At 38.6% G+C, this 14,026-nt stretch overlaps 2 protein-coding genes across 4 annotated transcripts in view; one reads left to right on the top strand and one right to left on the bottom strand.

Moving 5' to 3' along the window:
- The window catches only part of ero1b (endoplasmic reticulum oxidoreductase 1 beta), a 37,583-nt gene extending 23,647 nt beyond the window's left edge, over positions 1 to 13,936 (top strand). For both annotated transcript variants that reach the window (XM_055010366.1, XM_055010367.1), the window contains exons 13-16: positions 66 to 135; positions 585 to 671; positions 1,246 to 1,379; positions 9,207 to 13,936. In XM_055010366.1, coding sequence (XP_054866341.1) covers positions 66 to 135; positions 585 to 671; positions 1,246 to 1,379; positions 9,207 to 9,267 — 352 coding nt within the window. In that variant the 3' untranslated portion in view covers positions 9,268 to 13,936. The remainder of the gene's footprint in view (positions 1 to 65; positions 136 to 584; positions 672 to 1,245; positions 1,380 to 9,206) is intronic.
- Positions 6,881 to 7,883, bottom strand: LOC129348832 (t-SNARE domain-containing protein 1-like). Of its 2 annotated transcripts, none has more exons than XM_055010368.1 (2): positions 7,220 to 7,883; positions 6,881 to 7,130 (listed from the first exon to the last, which is right to left on the bottom strand). In XM_055010368.1, the coding sequence occupies exons 1-2, from the start codon at positions 7,674 to 7,676 to the stop codon at positions 6,994 to 6,996; spliced, it is 594 nt and encodes a 197-aa protein (XP_054866343.1). In that variant the 5' UTR covers positions 7,677 to 7,883; the 3' UTR covers positions 6,881 to 6,993. The 2 variants fall into 2 exon arrangements, with proteins under 2 accessions (XP_054866343.1, XP_054866345.1); XM_055010370.1 differs by having other exon boundaries at positions 6,884 to 7,121.
- Positions 13,937 to 14,026: the final 90 nt, after the last annotated feature.

Genomic DNA, 14,026 nt, shown 5'->3' with positions numbered 1-14,026 from the left:
TGAATGTAAATTATTTGTGAGTTCAGTGGTTTTCATGAGATCTAACGGCTGTCTGTGTCTTCCAGAGCGTTCCCGATGCACTTTGATGAGAAGTCCATGTTTGCTGGACACAAAATGGAGGCCAAAACATTAAAGGTGAAACCCTAAAGCCGTGATGGTGACGTGCTACTACACACCTTCTGACTTATACTAATTTATATTCTGCTGTTTTATTATATCATGTATTTTCTGTCAAAAAAGTATAGTACAGTTGATCTCTAGTCTCCATTCTGCTTTCTTTTTTAGTTTGACTTCATCTCTTTTGTTGTATGTTGTTTATGTCTGTCTGCGTATCTATGTGTCTGTCTGTGTGTGTGTGTGTGTGTGTGTGTGTGTGTGTGTGTGTGTGTGTGTGTCTCCCTCTCTCTCTCTGTCTGTGTGTGTGTGTGTCTGTCTGTCTGTCTGTCTGTCTGTGACAGACAGACACACCTCAGCCAACCTCAGCCATAATCTGTAAACTCTCCAGATATGTTATTTAGTTCTGATTTTAAATCTGAATGTGAGCTAAAATATTTTAAGTGCCGTTTCCTCTCTCTTTCCTTCAGGAGGAGTTCCGGCTCCATTTTAAGAACATCTCCAGGATCATGGACTGTGTCGGCTGCAGTAAATGTCGACTGTGGGGGAAACTACAGGTGAGCCGCTTCACTGCTTCTCTGTTTTCATCATCTAGACTTTATTGGATCTCATAGATTTTCTCCATGCGGAACACGTAGACAGAAATGACACAATGCCAGCAGAGGACTGGGTGTCTTTACTTTGTTCTTTCAGATGTTGTGGTGTAACAGCTGGTAACAGGTCAACATGGGTGTTAGGAATCTTACATGACTTTTAGTGTTCCAGGTGTTTTTTCTCTGATCGCTGTAATGCAGAATTTAGTCCAAGCTGAGGAGCCTGAGTGTAACCTCTGGACAGTTAGGATCAGGAGACATCTGGATTATAATTACCATAAAATAGGTCTTAATATGTTATGGCACCTTCAGTACATCATCCATGTTTCTATAATAATAATAATAATAATAATAATACATTTCATTTGTAAAAGCCTTGAACAGATGAGTTTTGAATCTGGATTTGAAAAATTTCTGTCTGTAAATGCCGTATATCTGAAGGATTTCCATGGTTTTTCTAAATGGATCTGTGTGTCTGTGCGTTGTGTGACTGTGTGTCTGTGTGACTGTGTGTTGTGTCTCTGTGTGTGGTGTGCAGACCCAGGGTCTGGGTACAGCTTTAAAGGTCCTGTTCTCTGAGAAGGAAATCAAGAACCTTCCTGAGCACAGCCCATCTAAAGGCTTCCAGCTGACTCGGCAGGAGATCGTAGCGCTGCTGAACGGCTTTGGAAGGTAAGTTTCAGAGAGGAAACTTCCCAGCAAGGTCAAAAATTAAACACGAACATACAGGGACATTCTATCAATCTATCTATCGATCTATCTGTCTGTCTGTCTGTCTGTCTGTCTGTCTGTCTGTCTGTCTGTCTGTCTGTCTGTCTGTCTGTCTGTCTGTCTGTCTGTCTGTCAATCTGTCTGTCTGTCTGTCTGTCTGTCTGTCTATCTATCTATTTATAGTCTATCTATAGATCTGTCTTTCTATATATAGATAGATCTATCTATAGATAGATAGATCTATCTATAGATAGATCTATATATAGATAGATCTATCTATAGATCTATCTATCTATCCGTCTATCTATCTATTTATAGTCTATCTTTAGATCTGTCTTTCTATATATAGATCTATCTATCTATAGATCTATCTATCTATCTATCTATAGATCTATCTATAATCTATCTAGCTATCTATAGATCTATCTATAGATCTATCTATAGATCTATATCTATAGATCTATCTATCTATAGATCTATATCTATAGATCTATCTATCTATCTATAGATCTATCTATCTATAGTCTATTTATCTTTAATCTATCTATCTATAATCTATCTATCTATAGATCTATCGAGCTATCTTTGTTTTCATACAGGAATGCCTTCTGGGATATCACTGTAGATTTAATGCTTCTGATGTTTTGTTGTAGTTCTGTGAATAAAATTAAATGCGTTTACTAGCTGAAAATGACCAGACCAAACTTTATTTAGTGTTATGGAAGTTTTGACAGAAAAATCCACCTATATGGATTCACAGGCTGTTAATTAAACCCTCAGTCTACCGGCTGAGCTGCCAAAGAGGTCAAATCAACCGGTCTTCGCTGCGTCTCCTCAACTATGAGGTCACAGCAGAGATGAGCAATGTTAGCAGAGCTGTGAACTGGTTGCGTTTTGTTAGCAGTGATAAGGAGAAGTAAGGACCGCATCTGTTAGCATTTAAATGATTCCATATTGATTAAGTTTAGCTCAGTAGTTACTAGCTTGTAAACCAATGTTGTCAGCAGTGCACTCCCCTTAGTTAGCTAGTTTAGCATGTCTGTGCATGTACACGGAAAAGAGGACATCAGCTGTAAAGCTAAAACATAGCTACTAACGACTGGAGGATTACAGTGCACACAGCTGTGGGTGGACTGAGAAAGCTAATGTGTGTCATTCAAAGTTGAAGGCTATTTTTTGTGTCAGCAGTGCTATCAACGAGTAACAACCACAGCTGATGAATCTGATGTTTTTGAGCTATTTCTATTTCTCTAACTAGCTATTTGGCTAACTAGCTATTTATCTATTATCCTGTAAGCTAGCACCGTTAGTGTTTTGTGTTAGCAGTGGCTTTGAAGATTGGGATTTTTTAATGGTCGTATTAGTGTATTGGGTAAGAAGTTCTTTAGCCTGAAAATTATTGTTGTTTGCCACGCACTTTTTCTGCTGCATGTCTGGAGGCTAATTTACCAAGTCAAGGTGCATCGCAAGGTGTGTTCATGCATGTAGCAGGTAAGAGGATGTTAGAAAGCTAATGTGTCTTGCTGTTCATATTTGAAGGCTTTTTCCTTTTTGCTACCTACAGACCATGCCTCTTTTCCTTTTGCCAATTTGTTCCTCAACAGATTTTGATCTCAAAATGTCTCTTTGAGAAAGTCCAAGGAGAAGAATCCTCCTGACTGAAGCCTTTTCTTTCATATCAGTGAAATATGATGTTACATAAAACACATGACTATCCTACATGTGACAAACTCACTCTACCTACCGGACTCTTGTAGTTAAGAATCATTTTATCTGACGATTGTCATTTGTCTGTTACTTTATTAGCTCATGTGTGACAGATTCTTTTCTGTTTGACTGATTTTCCCTGTCAGCATCCCATAATGCAGCCCTCTCTGTAATTACCCTAGTCCAGGAGTGTCCACCTCATTCTAGTCCAGGATCCACATTCAGCCCAGTTTGATCTCTAGTGGACCGGACCAGTTTTTACTATATGATCAAAACGACTAAAGTCAGATTAAAAAAGACAAAAAACGACAAAAACAAGGCAAAATATTGCGAAAATGAGACACAAAACATCAAAAAAATGAGACAAACGACACGAAATAAAACCAAAAATTTGACAAGTTACAAAGCAATAAAAAAATGGATAAACGAGACAAAAAAAACACAAAACGGCACGCAAAACAACAAATAAAGCAAAACACAAAATGTCAAAAATAAGACAAAAAACACAAGCGAGATGAAAAGGAAACACAAAACCACAAAAATTAGAAACAAACCGACAAAAACATGAGATGAAAGTCAGGCAAAAAACAAGACAAAATATTACAAAAACAAGACATAAAACAACATAAGATTTGATAAACGACACGAAACAAACAAAAAAGAGAAAAAATTCAGCAAAAAAGTTTGTTGAATACTAAGGCCAGTAGCCTCCTATTTTAATCAAATGAATTAATTAACTATCAGAGAATTGCTGGACCAGCTCTCCATCCAACGGTCCGGTTCCTGCAGCCCAGAGAGTCTAACCCAGATGGAATCTGAGGAACGTTTAAGCTGGTCAGAGCGAGGAAATTCACCTAGCTGCTCACTGCCTCCATCCAGACGTCTATCCTGCTTCCTCTGATAACTAATCTAACTGAGTAGCCCCTTTTGAGTGGTTAAATTCATTACCAGTCACGTCTGTTAACGGCAGCTTTCCTCTTATGGGTTTGGCACTTGGTAAGTTGCTAGGTTAAAGTTTAGAGGTTAGGAATAGAAAACCCCAAGGATAAGTTTAAAAAAGGCCCCAAAGACTAGTAACCTTCCAGAACCTGTTTAGATGTAATGCACACATTAACCTGACTTTTTACAACTACAGAATATATTCATAATTATTTAGTCACTGTGATAGGGATGAAGTGAATTTCCAATCTGTTAACTTTAATTGCAGGATATTTGTTTATTATAATTTCAGCAGGGGCAGCATAACTCTTAGATCATTAGACAATTAATCAAACATTAATATTCTTCCAATTGCTTAACATGACTCATAAGTGGAACTATGCTTTCATCTAAGAAGAGTAATAATCACCCAGACTATGTAATTTGGAGTTGGAGAGCAGTCGGTGTGATCAGAACCGGCTGCTCACCTGAAGACTGACGAGCCTCCGAGGCTCACCGGCTCCAGGGGGAAGTGGACGGGGTTCGGTCCAGATTTAGATCTGCTTGTATCCATTTTTGTCATTTAGGGCCAGTAAAAACTTTGTTAATCCATTCTGGTGTTGTTCCTCTCAGAAATAGCAGAGTTCAGTAATGTTCCTTCAGTCAGCGTTATTTTTAGATCACAGTCTTTCGTAATCCTCAAACAGTGCAGAAAGAGCACTCCTTCAGTCCATAATTCCAGTAGAACAGTTATTCCTTTGCAGATCATGTTGAATTCCCCGTCCGAGTTACGTGGTAAAATCCCCTTTGCTCAGAGCATTTCTACCCTGGATTGCAACCAGTGACCACCTCGCAACGACTCCCAACTCGTGTCTCGATCCAGTGCAATTTATACAACAACTGAACCTTTTGCATATGCAATAACTGCACACTTAGTTAACATACACAATGAGCTCATACTAAATTAACTTGAGCAATGACTTCATCTCTCTGCATGTTTGAGGAACTAAAACCATCTATTCTGGACTGTTCCACCAGCTCCCCCCCAACTCATCCTAAGACCCCTCCATGTTTGAGGAACTGAAACTAACTGTTTGGACTGTTTGGACGCTTCCACTCAGTCTTACTTCTCTATTAATGTATTTGTTCCATCTGCAGCTCAGAGCAGGCCTCCGGTCAGGAAACAGATGTCAGACTCACAAAAATCCTTGACGTCTATTTCGAGGTTAATAACCTTCACTGTGAACACTTGACCCCAGTTCACCTTAGCTCTTGACTTCTCACTTCATTACTAAGTTAAAAACCTTAGTTTAACAGTAATCAAAACAAGACGTCAGCATGCGGAGGCAGCAGGATTTATTGTCAACTAAAACCCAGGAGTAGTTCTTAGCAGTGATTAACACCCACCCTGGAAAAAATGCCTCTCAAAACAAGACAAAAAAACTTATCTCAAGGAACTTTCACCTTGAAATAAATGAAAATATCTGCCATTAGAACAAGTGAAAAATGCTTTGGTAAGATTTCTTGAAATAAGATATGATATTTAGAATACTGAGATCTCAAAATTAGCTGGGAAAACTTATTTTAAGCTATATTTTACCAGGATTGTCAAGCTTAGGTGTCTTAAAATAAGCCAGATATGATTTTTTAAAAAAAGTAGCAGTTTTTCACTCAAAAATAAATTTTTGCTTTCATGTAACCTCCTAATTTGAGATGTATTAACCCTCCTGTTGTCCTCATTTACAGGCACCAAAAAATAATGTTTCTTTGTCTGAAAACATTTTTTAAAAATCTGCAAAAAAAAATCCAAAATTTCTGAAAATTTGCAAAACCTTTTTATTTTAAAAAGTCCCACAAATTTGGCAAGAAAATTCTTGTAAATATTTTTTAAAAATGAGTAAAAATCTTCAAAAAAAATCCTAAAAATATCAAAAGTGATTCCATATATATCAGTAAAACTTCTAATATTTTCTTTAAGAACATTCACAAAAAACTTTTTTTTGGTGAACGTTCTTAAGAAACATTTTTAATATTTGATTTTTCCACCAAAAAATATTTACAGATTTCCCAAAAATGTTGAAAATGAGGACATCAGAAGTTTCACTGTGAAAATATTTTTTCTCCACATTTTCTAACTTTAAAACGGATCAATCTGACCAACAGGATGACACGAGGGTGAAACTTTTTTGAGTTTTCTTGTAAAATTCAACTCAGAACAAGATAATTTCAACATTGTTTGACTTAACAAGATATTTAAGATGCATTGTCTTAAAACAAGTCCCTCCATCTTGCTGAAACGTCTCTTGTTTCATGGATTTAAATCAAGTGGGATGAGACATTTTCACTAAAAATAAGACAAATAGACTTGGTAGGATTTTGAGTTTTTGCACCAGAGATACTGAGCTGAGCTTCGTCTTTAAGCTGTGAGAGTTGGTCATTTTTCCACCCCTATAGGGTGTATGATAGGAGGGACAGTCTGACACCGTTATACTTTCCTAACTACTGGTCAGGGGCCTCATTTATAACACTTACTTACGCACAAAACAGGGCTAGAAAGTTACGTACGCCACTTCCAACGCAAAGGTTGTGATTTATAAAAATAAACTTGGCGTGAGAATATGCGCACCGGTGCGCCAACATCGATGCTTGTTTACGGACATTTTGGAGACAGAGGGAACAGCAGGTCCAGACGGTGAGGTGGTGAATTGAAGCCAGATTTATCCCAAACCTTTATTGTCATCACATATTACACTTGTAGAGCCGGGGTGTTACGCAGCGTTTACAATAAGACCGAAAGTATGTTTAATTTTTTTTTTAACAAGATCTTTAATAGAGGCGGCAATGTCAGACAGGACCTCACATGTTGTTCATTACTGTATTTGCTGGAGCTCATCCCGCACTTCATTTATGGGACCGATGGTGTCCCTTTGTGATTGTGGGACTCTGTCTGTCAGGATCCGACCACTTCTGGGTGTGCCATGGTCTCAGGATGTACTTGTACTGGGGACAGCCAGGCTTCATCCACGCTGACAGGACACGCTGTGGTCAGAACCTCCTCGTCAGCCAGCGTTTCCAACTCTAGAGTGACTGAGGACAAAAAGCATAAGTCCACTGCCTTTTTACAAGTCCATTTAAATATCTAATACATTTAATAAACAGATAAAACTGTATTTTACCGGTCTCCTCTGTGGGCTCTGCCAAATCGGTGTCTCCTTCCTTCTCTGACACGATTCCACACCCGCTGGCCGTCCCGAGGATGGATGCTATCCTGCTGTCCAGAGGTGTGGGCTCAGGTTTGCCTCTACCTCCACCTGTAGCAGACATGCTTTGGTGATGGCATGTCACTCTCTTCTTGGCCTCCACCTTCAAATCAGACCACTTCTTTTTCACCTCTGCCATAGTTCTCTCTGTGGAACCCACACTGTTGACAGAGGTGACAACGTGCTGCCACTCGGTGCCTTTTCTTTTGTTAGTGATGCCACTACTATGACCACCAAACAAAATACTCTTCCTGGCCTCCACCTCATCCACAAGCACCTCTGTCTTGGTCTCCGAAAAATTTCCTTTTCTTTTTTCTGCCATGACTGAGCGTAAAATGCCGTGGATCAGCAGCTTGTTTATATGCACATACATTCATGAGTTACTTTGCATTGACCATTCATGGTAAAATGTGGGTGTGTCGTGGGCGGGATGTGAGGTGGATCCACCTGCGCAATCTTCCAGCTGGAGTGTGATTTATAAATGGGAAATTGCGTGCAGTTGTGCGTACGCACGGTTTTATAAATCAGGATATTTTTTGGCGTGCGCCTATTTCAGATTTTCGACGTAGTCAAACTTTTAGTGTGGATCCTATGCAATGTTTTATAAATGAGGCCCCAGATCCTTTCACCAACATATCTTATTTCATTGTTGGGTTAGTCTTTACAGAGGACCTCAGGTTATTTTTCAGTCATGATTCACAGAGAACAGACATGTTCAGACTCTACTTCCCATCTTACCCTCTTTATTTTGGGACAGATTTCATGCATAATATACTTCTATGTATTATTATGATTCCAATATATATGAAAAATTCTAATGCTTTAAGTATACACATCAAAGTTTCCAAACTGTACCTCATGATCTCTCATCAGCCCTTCATTACAGTTTCTGTTTCTTCTTTTCCTTCACATACATTCAGTACAGTCAAACATCGGTGGTTATTAGCATATCCAACATTAAGTCCTTCACACATATATAGTACTTATCAGTTCAAACAGCATTAGCCAGGATTACAACATCCTTCGCTTTCAGCACATCAAAGAATATTACACTACAACACTTACCTTCAGTAAAGTCCTCCTCAGCAGGACTCCTGCTGGACACCACATGAAACTACAGCTAGAAGGACCTATCTGCTCAGGTCTGGGAGCGGCATGCTGTCACGACTTTATGGGATGTTTAACGGTTTTATAGCTGTTATTGAGTACTGGTGTAATAATGTAGTCATTATTATAGATAGATAGATAGATAGATAGATAGATAGATAGATAGATAGACTATAGATAGATAGATAGATAGATACGTAGACTATAGATAGATAGATAGATACATAGACTATAGATAGATAGACTATAGATAGATAGACAATAGATAGATAGATAGACTATAGATAGATAGATAGATAGATAGATAGATAGATAGATAGATAGATAGATAGATAGATAGATAGATAGACTATAGATAGATAGATAGACTATAGATAGATAGATAGATAGATAGACTATAGATAGATAGATAGACTATAGATAGATAGACTATAGATAGATAGATAGACTATAGATAGATAGATAGATAGACTATAGATAGATAGACTATAGATAGATAGATAGATAGACTGTAGATAGATAGATCTATAGATAGATAGTTTATTAATCCTGAAGGAAATTCAAGATGATTATCAGTCAGAATGTTGATGTATGTTGTGTCTGGTTGTATTTGGATATCTAATTAATTTCATGCACTTTTGGTTTATATTTGTAATGGTTTTAATTTTCTATATCCTCTGCCTGTTTAATCATTTAGTGTCCGCTGGGCTTTAACCACCCACGTATTTTTGATGTGTGTCTCATCTCCTCCCATCAGCTGTTAAATGCGTCATTTACCGTCTTCTTTCTGTTTCAGGTTGTCCACCAGCATACACCAGCTCCACAACTTCCGCATGCTGCTGAAGGAGAACAGGTAACAGGAGGTGATGCTCCACCTGGCCACTGGATGGCACCAGCCGTCAGAGAACTGCAGCAGTCTCATTCCTGGCCAGAAGAAGTGTTGAACCTGACAACACCCTTTCCCAGCTTTGATCCAAGAGTCTCCTATCCCTCTGTATCCTCCTCCATGTGGTGCACCTTGAATGTTCTTCTGCCTCCTCTGGCCTTCGGCAGGAAGTCACAGATGTTCTTCTCTGCTGTCACACCTGGCAGCCAGGTGACTAACTTTCACCTTTTTATTTCAATATGTTTAGTCTCTTTTGAGACCCTGAGAAAGCTGCTGCAATCGACAGCCTGGAGGAGATGATGAGATGTTTGGATGGAAGTTGAGCCCTCAGACAGACTGGAGTCCTGATGGAAGGGTTCAGTAGGAGGGACTGGCTTCATTCAGCTGTGAGGGAGATGTTGTTCATGAATCTTTCCTCCAGACTCGTGTCTCTGTGGGTTTATACTCATCATGTGAAGCTGATTGAAGTCTTTACTGAGGATGCAGATGGACTTCCAGAAGAAAAGGCCTCAGTCAGGACAGATAAACAGAAAAAGCATCCGAGGATGGAGCTGCCTAGTTTGTTTTGTCATTCTATTTTATTTTTGTTTATTTTCTTAGCTGCCTATTTTATTGTAACTTTACATTTTGAATTTTCTTTTCTTTTTTATTTCCCATTCATGTCTTTCTCACCCAGAGGTTTGGACCAACGTGCTCATGATGTGACCATCTCAGGCCTCGTTTACGTCACGCTAGAAAAAGTGTGTGTGTGTGTGTGTGTGTGTGTGTGTGTGTGTGTGTGTGTGTGTGTGTGTGTGTGTGTGTGTGTGTGTGTGTGTGTGTGTGTGTGTGTGTGTGTGTGTGTGTGTGTGTGTGTGTGTGTGTGTGTGTGTGTGTGTGTGTGTGTGTGTGTGTGTGTGTGTGTGTGTGTGTGTGTGTGTGTTTCTGGTCTCTCCCTGTGCTGCTCTACAGGCGTCTCTCGTGATTGGCTGTAGGTCGACACCATGTGGGTCTGATTCTCTACGACAGGAGAGTTAAACTCATCCTAGTCCAGGTTCCACATCCAGTCCAGTCTGATCTCCAGTGGACCAGACCAGTAAAACCACAGCAGAATAACCTAGAAATAACCGCAACTCCTAATGGTTCCTCTGGTTTAGTGCAAAAATGTTAACATTTAAGGAATTATCTTTTTACGAAACATCGTGAACAACCTGAAATTTAAGAAAAATAAATTCAAGTTCAACAATATTATGCCTCAGTGTCAACAAAAAATGACAAAAAAGGCACAAATTGACCAAAAAAACCAAGCGAGACAAAAAGGAAAAACAAAATGACAAAAACATGAGACAACCATCAAAAGTCAGACAAAAAAAGACAAAAAACAAGACAAAATATTACAAAAATGAGACGCAAAACGATGAAAATGAGACAAAAAAGACACAAAATTTGACCCAAAAAATTCCAGTGACAAAAAAGTGGACAAACGGCACAAATGCGACAAAAAAGTACACAAATGAAACAGACAAGACCAAAAATGAGAAAAGTGAGAAACAAAATGACAAAAAAGTAGACAAGCAAGACAAAAAAAACACAAATCGACACAAACTATACACAAAACAACAAATAAAGCAAAACAGATAATGACAAAAATAAGACAAAAAACACAAGCGAGACAGAAAGGAAACACAAAACAACAAACAAGAAACAAAACGCCAAAAACATTAAACAGTAAGACAAAAAAAGGCAAAAAGCAACAAAAACGACAAAATATTACAAAAATGAGACATAAAACGATGAAAATGAGACAAACAAAGCTATGCAAAAAAGAAATAAAATTTGACCAAAAAAAGTTACTAAGTGACAAAAAAGTGGACAAATGACACAAATGCTACAAAGAATTACACAAATGCAACAGACAAGACCAAAAATGAGAAAAGTGAGAAACAAAACAACAAAAAAGTAGACAACTGAGACAAAAAAACACAAATTGACACAAACTATACACAAAGCAACGAATAAAGCAAAACACAGAATGACAAAAAATAAGACAAAAACCAAAAGCGAGACAAACAGGAAACACAAAACGACAAAAATGAGAAGCAAAATGACAAAAACATTAAGCGAAAGTCAGACAAAAAAAGACAAAAACAAGACAAAATATTACAAAAGCGAGACACAAAACCCCAAAAGTGAGAAACTAAATGACAAAAAATGAGTGAAACGACTCAAAGCAAAACAAAAAAGAGACGAAAAATTAGACAAAAAAAGTTACAAAGTGACCAAAAAATGGACCAACGACAAAATTTAGACAAAAAACAACAAAAACAAGACAAAATATTGTGAAAATAAGACACAAAACTTCAAAAAATTAGACAAACAACACGAAACAAAACAAAAGCAAAAAATTTGTTACAAAGCAACAATAAAATGGACAAATGAGAAAAAAAAACACAAAACGACAAAACAATGAATAAAGCAAAACACAAAATGACAAAAATAAGTCAAAAAACACAAGCAAGACAAAAATGAAACACAAAGCCACAAAAACGAGAAACCAAAACATGAGATGAAAGTCAGACAAAAAAGACAAAAAGACGAAATATTCCAAAAATGAGGCACAAAACAACAAAAGAACAATGAACAATCTAGTATTTTACTTTGGGATCAAAACAACTTGTCATGGTCTAGAAATGATTTTATAGTTTTACTAATTTACAATCTGCAGTTAATGTCTTCTCTGGAATTTTTACACTTTGAGGGCTGGATTGGACCCTCTGGAGGACCGCTTTTGGCCCACGGGCCTCATGTTGGACACCCCTGGTCTAGGGTCATCTTTAGTTTTAACACAAACCACAGAGAAATCCTAAATTTATGTGTTATGTGTTTGTTGGGGAGGAAGCTGCTGGTGTGTGTGTGTGGATGACGTTAAAAGTGTGTTTGTGTGTCAGAAAGTTCTAAGATATGAACTGGGTACGGAAGCCTGAGTGTGACGACTAAATACAGAAAACAGTTTTCTCCTTTCTCTGGATCATTTCATGTTTAAAATCAGATTTTTAAAGTAAATACTACAGAAAATGTAGACAGTAAGATAGTTTTACCATTTAATCAGATTACAGATCCGCTTCAAGGTCCATTTTTTAAAGTCCGAGAGATTAATTGCTGCTTCGAAAGATTGTTTTTATCTGCAACGTTTAATGACAGAATGTTAGAGGAACTGAAACCTAAATGTTAACATCTTTTACTTTTTACATACATTCCTGAGGTGTGTCATTTCAAACCATGATTACATTTATGTGTTTATTTAAGTTTCTGGCTCTGAACTAATGACTCTTTTTATTTAATCAGTTATTTTCAGTTCCTGTCGCCTTCCAGCCTCCAGAGCAGAAACCTGAACACAAACTCTGTTTTCTCTGTTTCTCTCCGTGAATCTGAGACCGAATTATACCATTATACCAGGCACAAAGTCTGTCTGTGTGTGTCTGTGTGTGTCTGTCTGTGTGTGTGTGTCTGTATGTTGGTGTGTCTGTGTGTGTGTGTGAGTGTGTATGTGTGTCTGTATGTTGGTGTGTCTGTGTGTGTGTGTCTGTGTGTGTGTGTGTGTGTGTGTGTGTGTGAGTGTGTCTGTATGTTGGTGTGTGTGTCTGTATGTGTGTGTGTGTGTGTCTGTGTGTGTGTGTGTGTGTGTGTCTGTGTGTGTGTGTGTGTGTGTGTCTGTGTGTGTGTCTGTGTGTGTGTCTGTGTGTGTGTGTCTGTGTCTGTGTGTGTGTCTGTGTCTGTGTGTGTGTCTGTGTATGTGTGTGTGTGTGTGTGTGTGTGTGTGTGTGTGTGTGTGTGTGTGTGTGTGTGTGTGTGTGTGTGTGTGTGTGTGTGTGTGTGTGTGTGTGTGTGTGTGTCTGTGTGTGTGTGTGTGTGTGTGTGTGTCTGTGTGTGTGTCTGTGTGTGTGTGTGTGTGTGTGTGTGTGTGTGTGTGTGTGTGTGTGTGTGTGTGTGTGTGTGTGTGTGTGTGTGTGTGTGTGTGTGTGTGTGTCTGTGTGTGTGTCTGTGTGTGTGTGTCTGTGTCTGTGTGTGTGTCTGTGTGTGTGTCTGTGTATGTGTGTGTGTGTGTGTGTGTGTGTGTGTGTGTCTGTGTGTGTGTGTCTGTGTGTGTGTGTGTGTCTGTGTCTGTGTGTGTGTCTGTGTATGTGTGTGTGTGTGTGTGTCTGTGTGTGTGTGTCTGTGTGTGTGTGTGTGTGTGTGTCTGTCTGTGTGTGTGTGTGTCTGTGTGTGTGTGTGTGTCTGTGTCTGTGTGTGTGTCTGTGTATGTGTGTGTGTGTGTGTGTGTGTGTGTGTGTGTGTGTGTGTGTGTGTGCACGTTGTCCTCTGAGCCTTGCATGTCCTCCAGCAGCTGGACTTCCTCTCCTGTTTGCTCTCCAGCCTTAAAACCAAACCGCCGTTTTGGAAAAAGACAAAAAGTGAAGCTGCTTCAGACGTTGATGTTGAGTTTAAATCTGTACAGTTTGTAAAAAAAAAAAAAAAAAAAAAAAAGGCAGCGCAGGTTGAAGTTTGTTCTGCTTCCAGATCTCTATGAATATATATATATATATATATAGCTGCACCATGCTGATGTGTACCTGCTGAGTATATTTATTTGAAAAGGAATAAATATTTCTGGATAACATCAACTATGTTTGCTTCTGAACTTCCACCGGAGCTCATTTAGTTTCTTCCACTCCTGGTTGTCTTTAGGTTTTTTAAACGTTCTCTCAGACAGA

This window comes from Amphiprion ocellaris, chromosome 4 (assembly GCF_022539595.1).
Source record: "Amphiprion ocellaris isolate individual 3 ecotype Okinawa chromosome 4, ASM2253959v1, whole genome shotgun sequence".
Lineage (NCBI taxonomy): Eukaryota > Metazoa > Chordata > Actinopteri > Pomacentridae > Amphiprion > Amphiprion ocellaris.
This window is presented reverse-complemented; position numbering and strand designations above follow the sequence as displayed.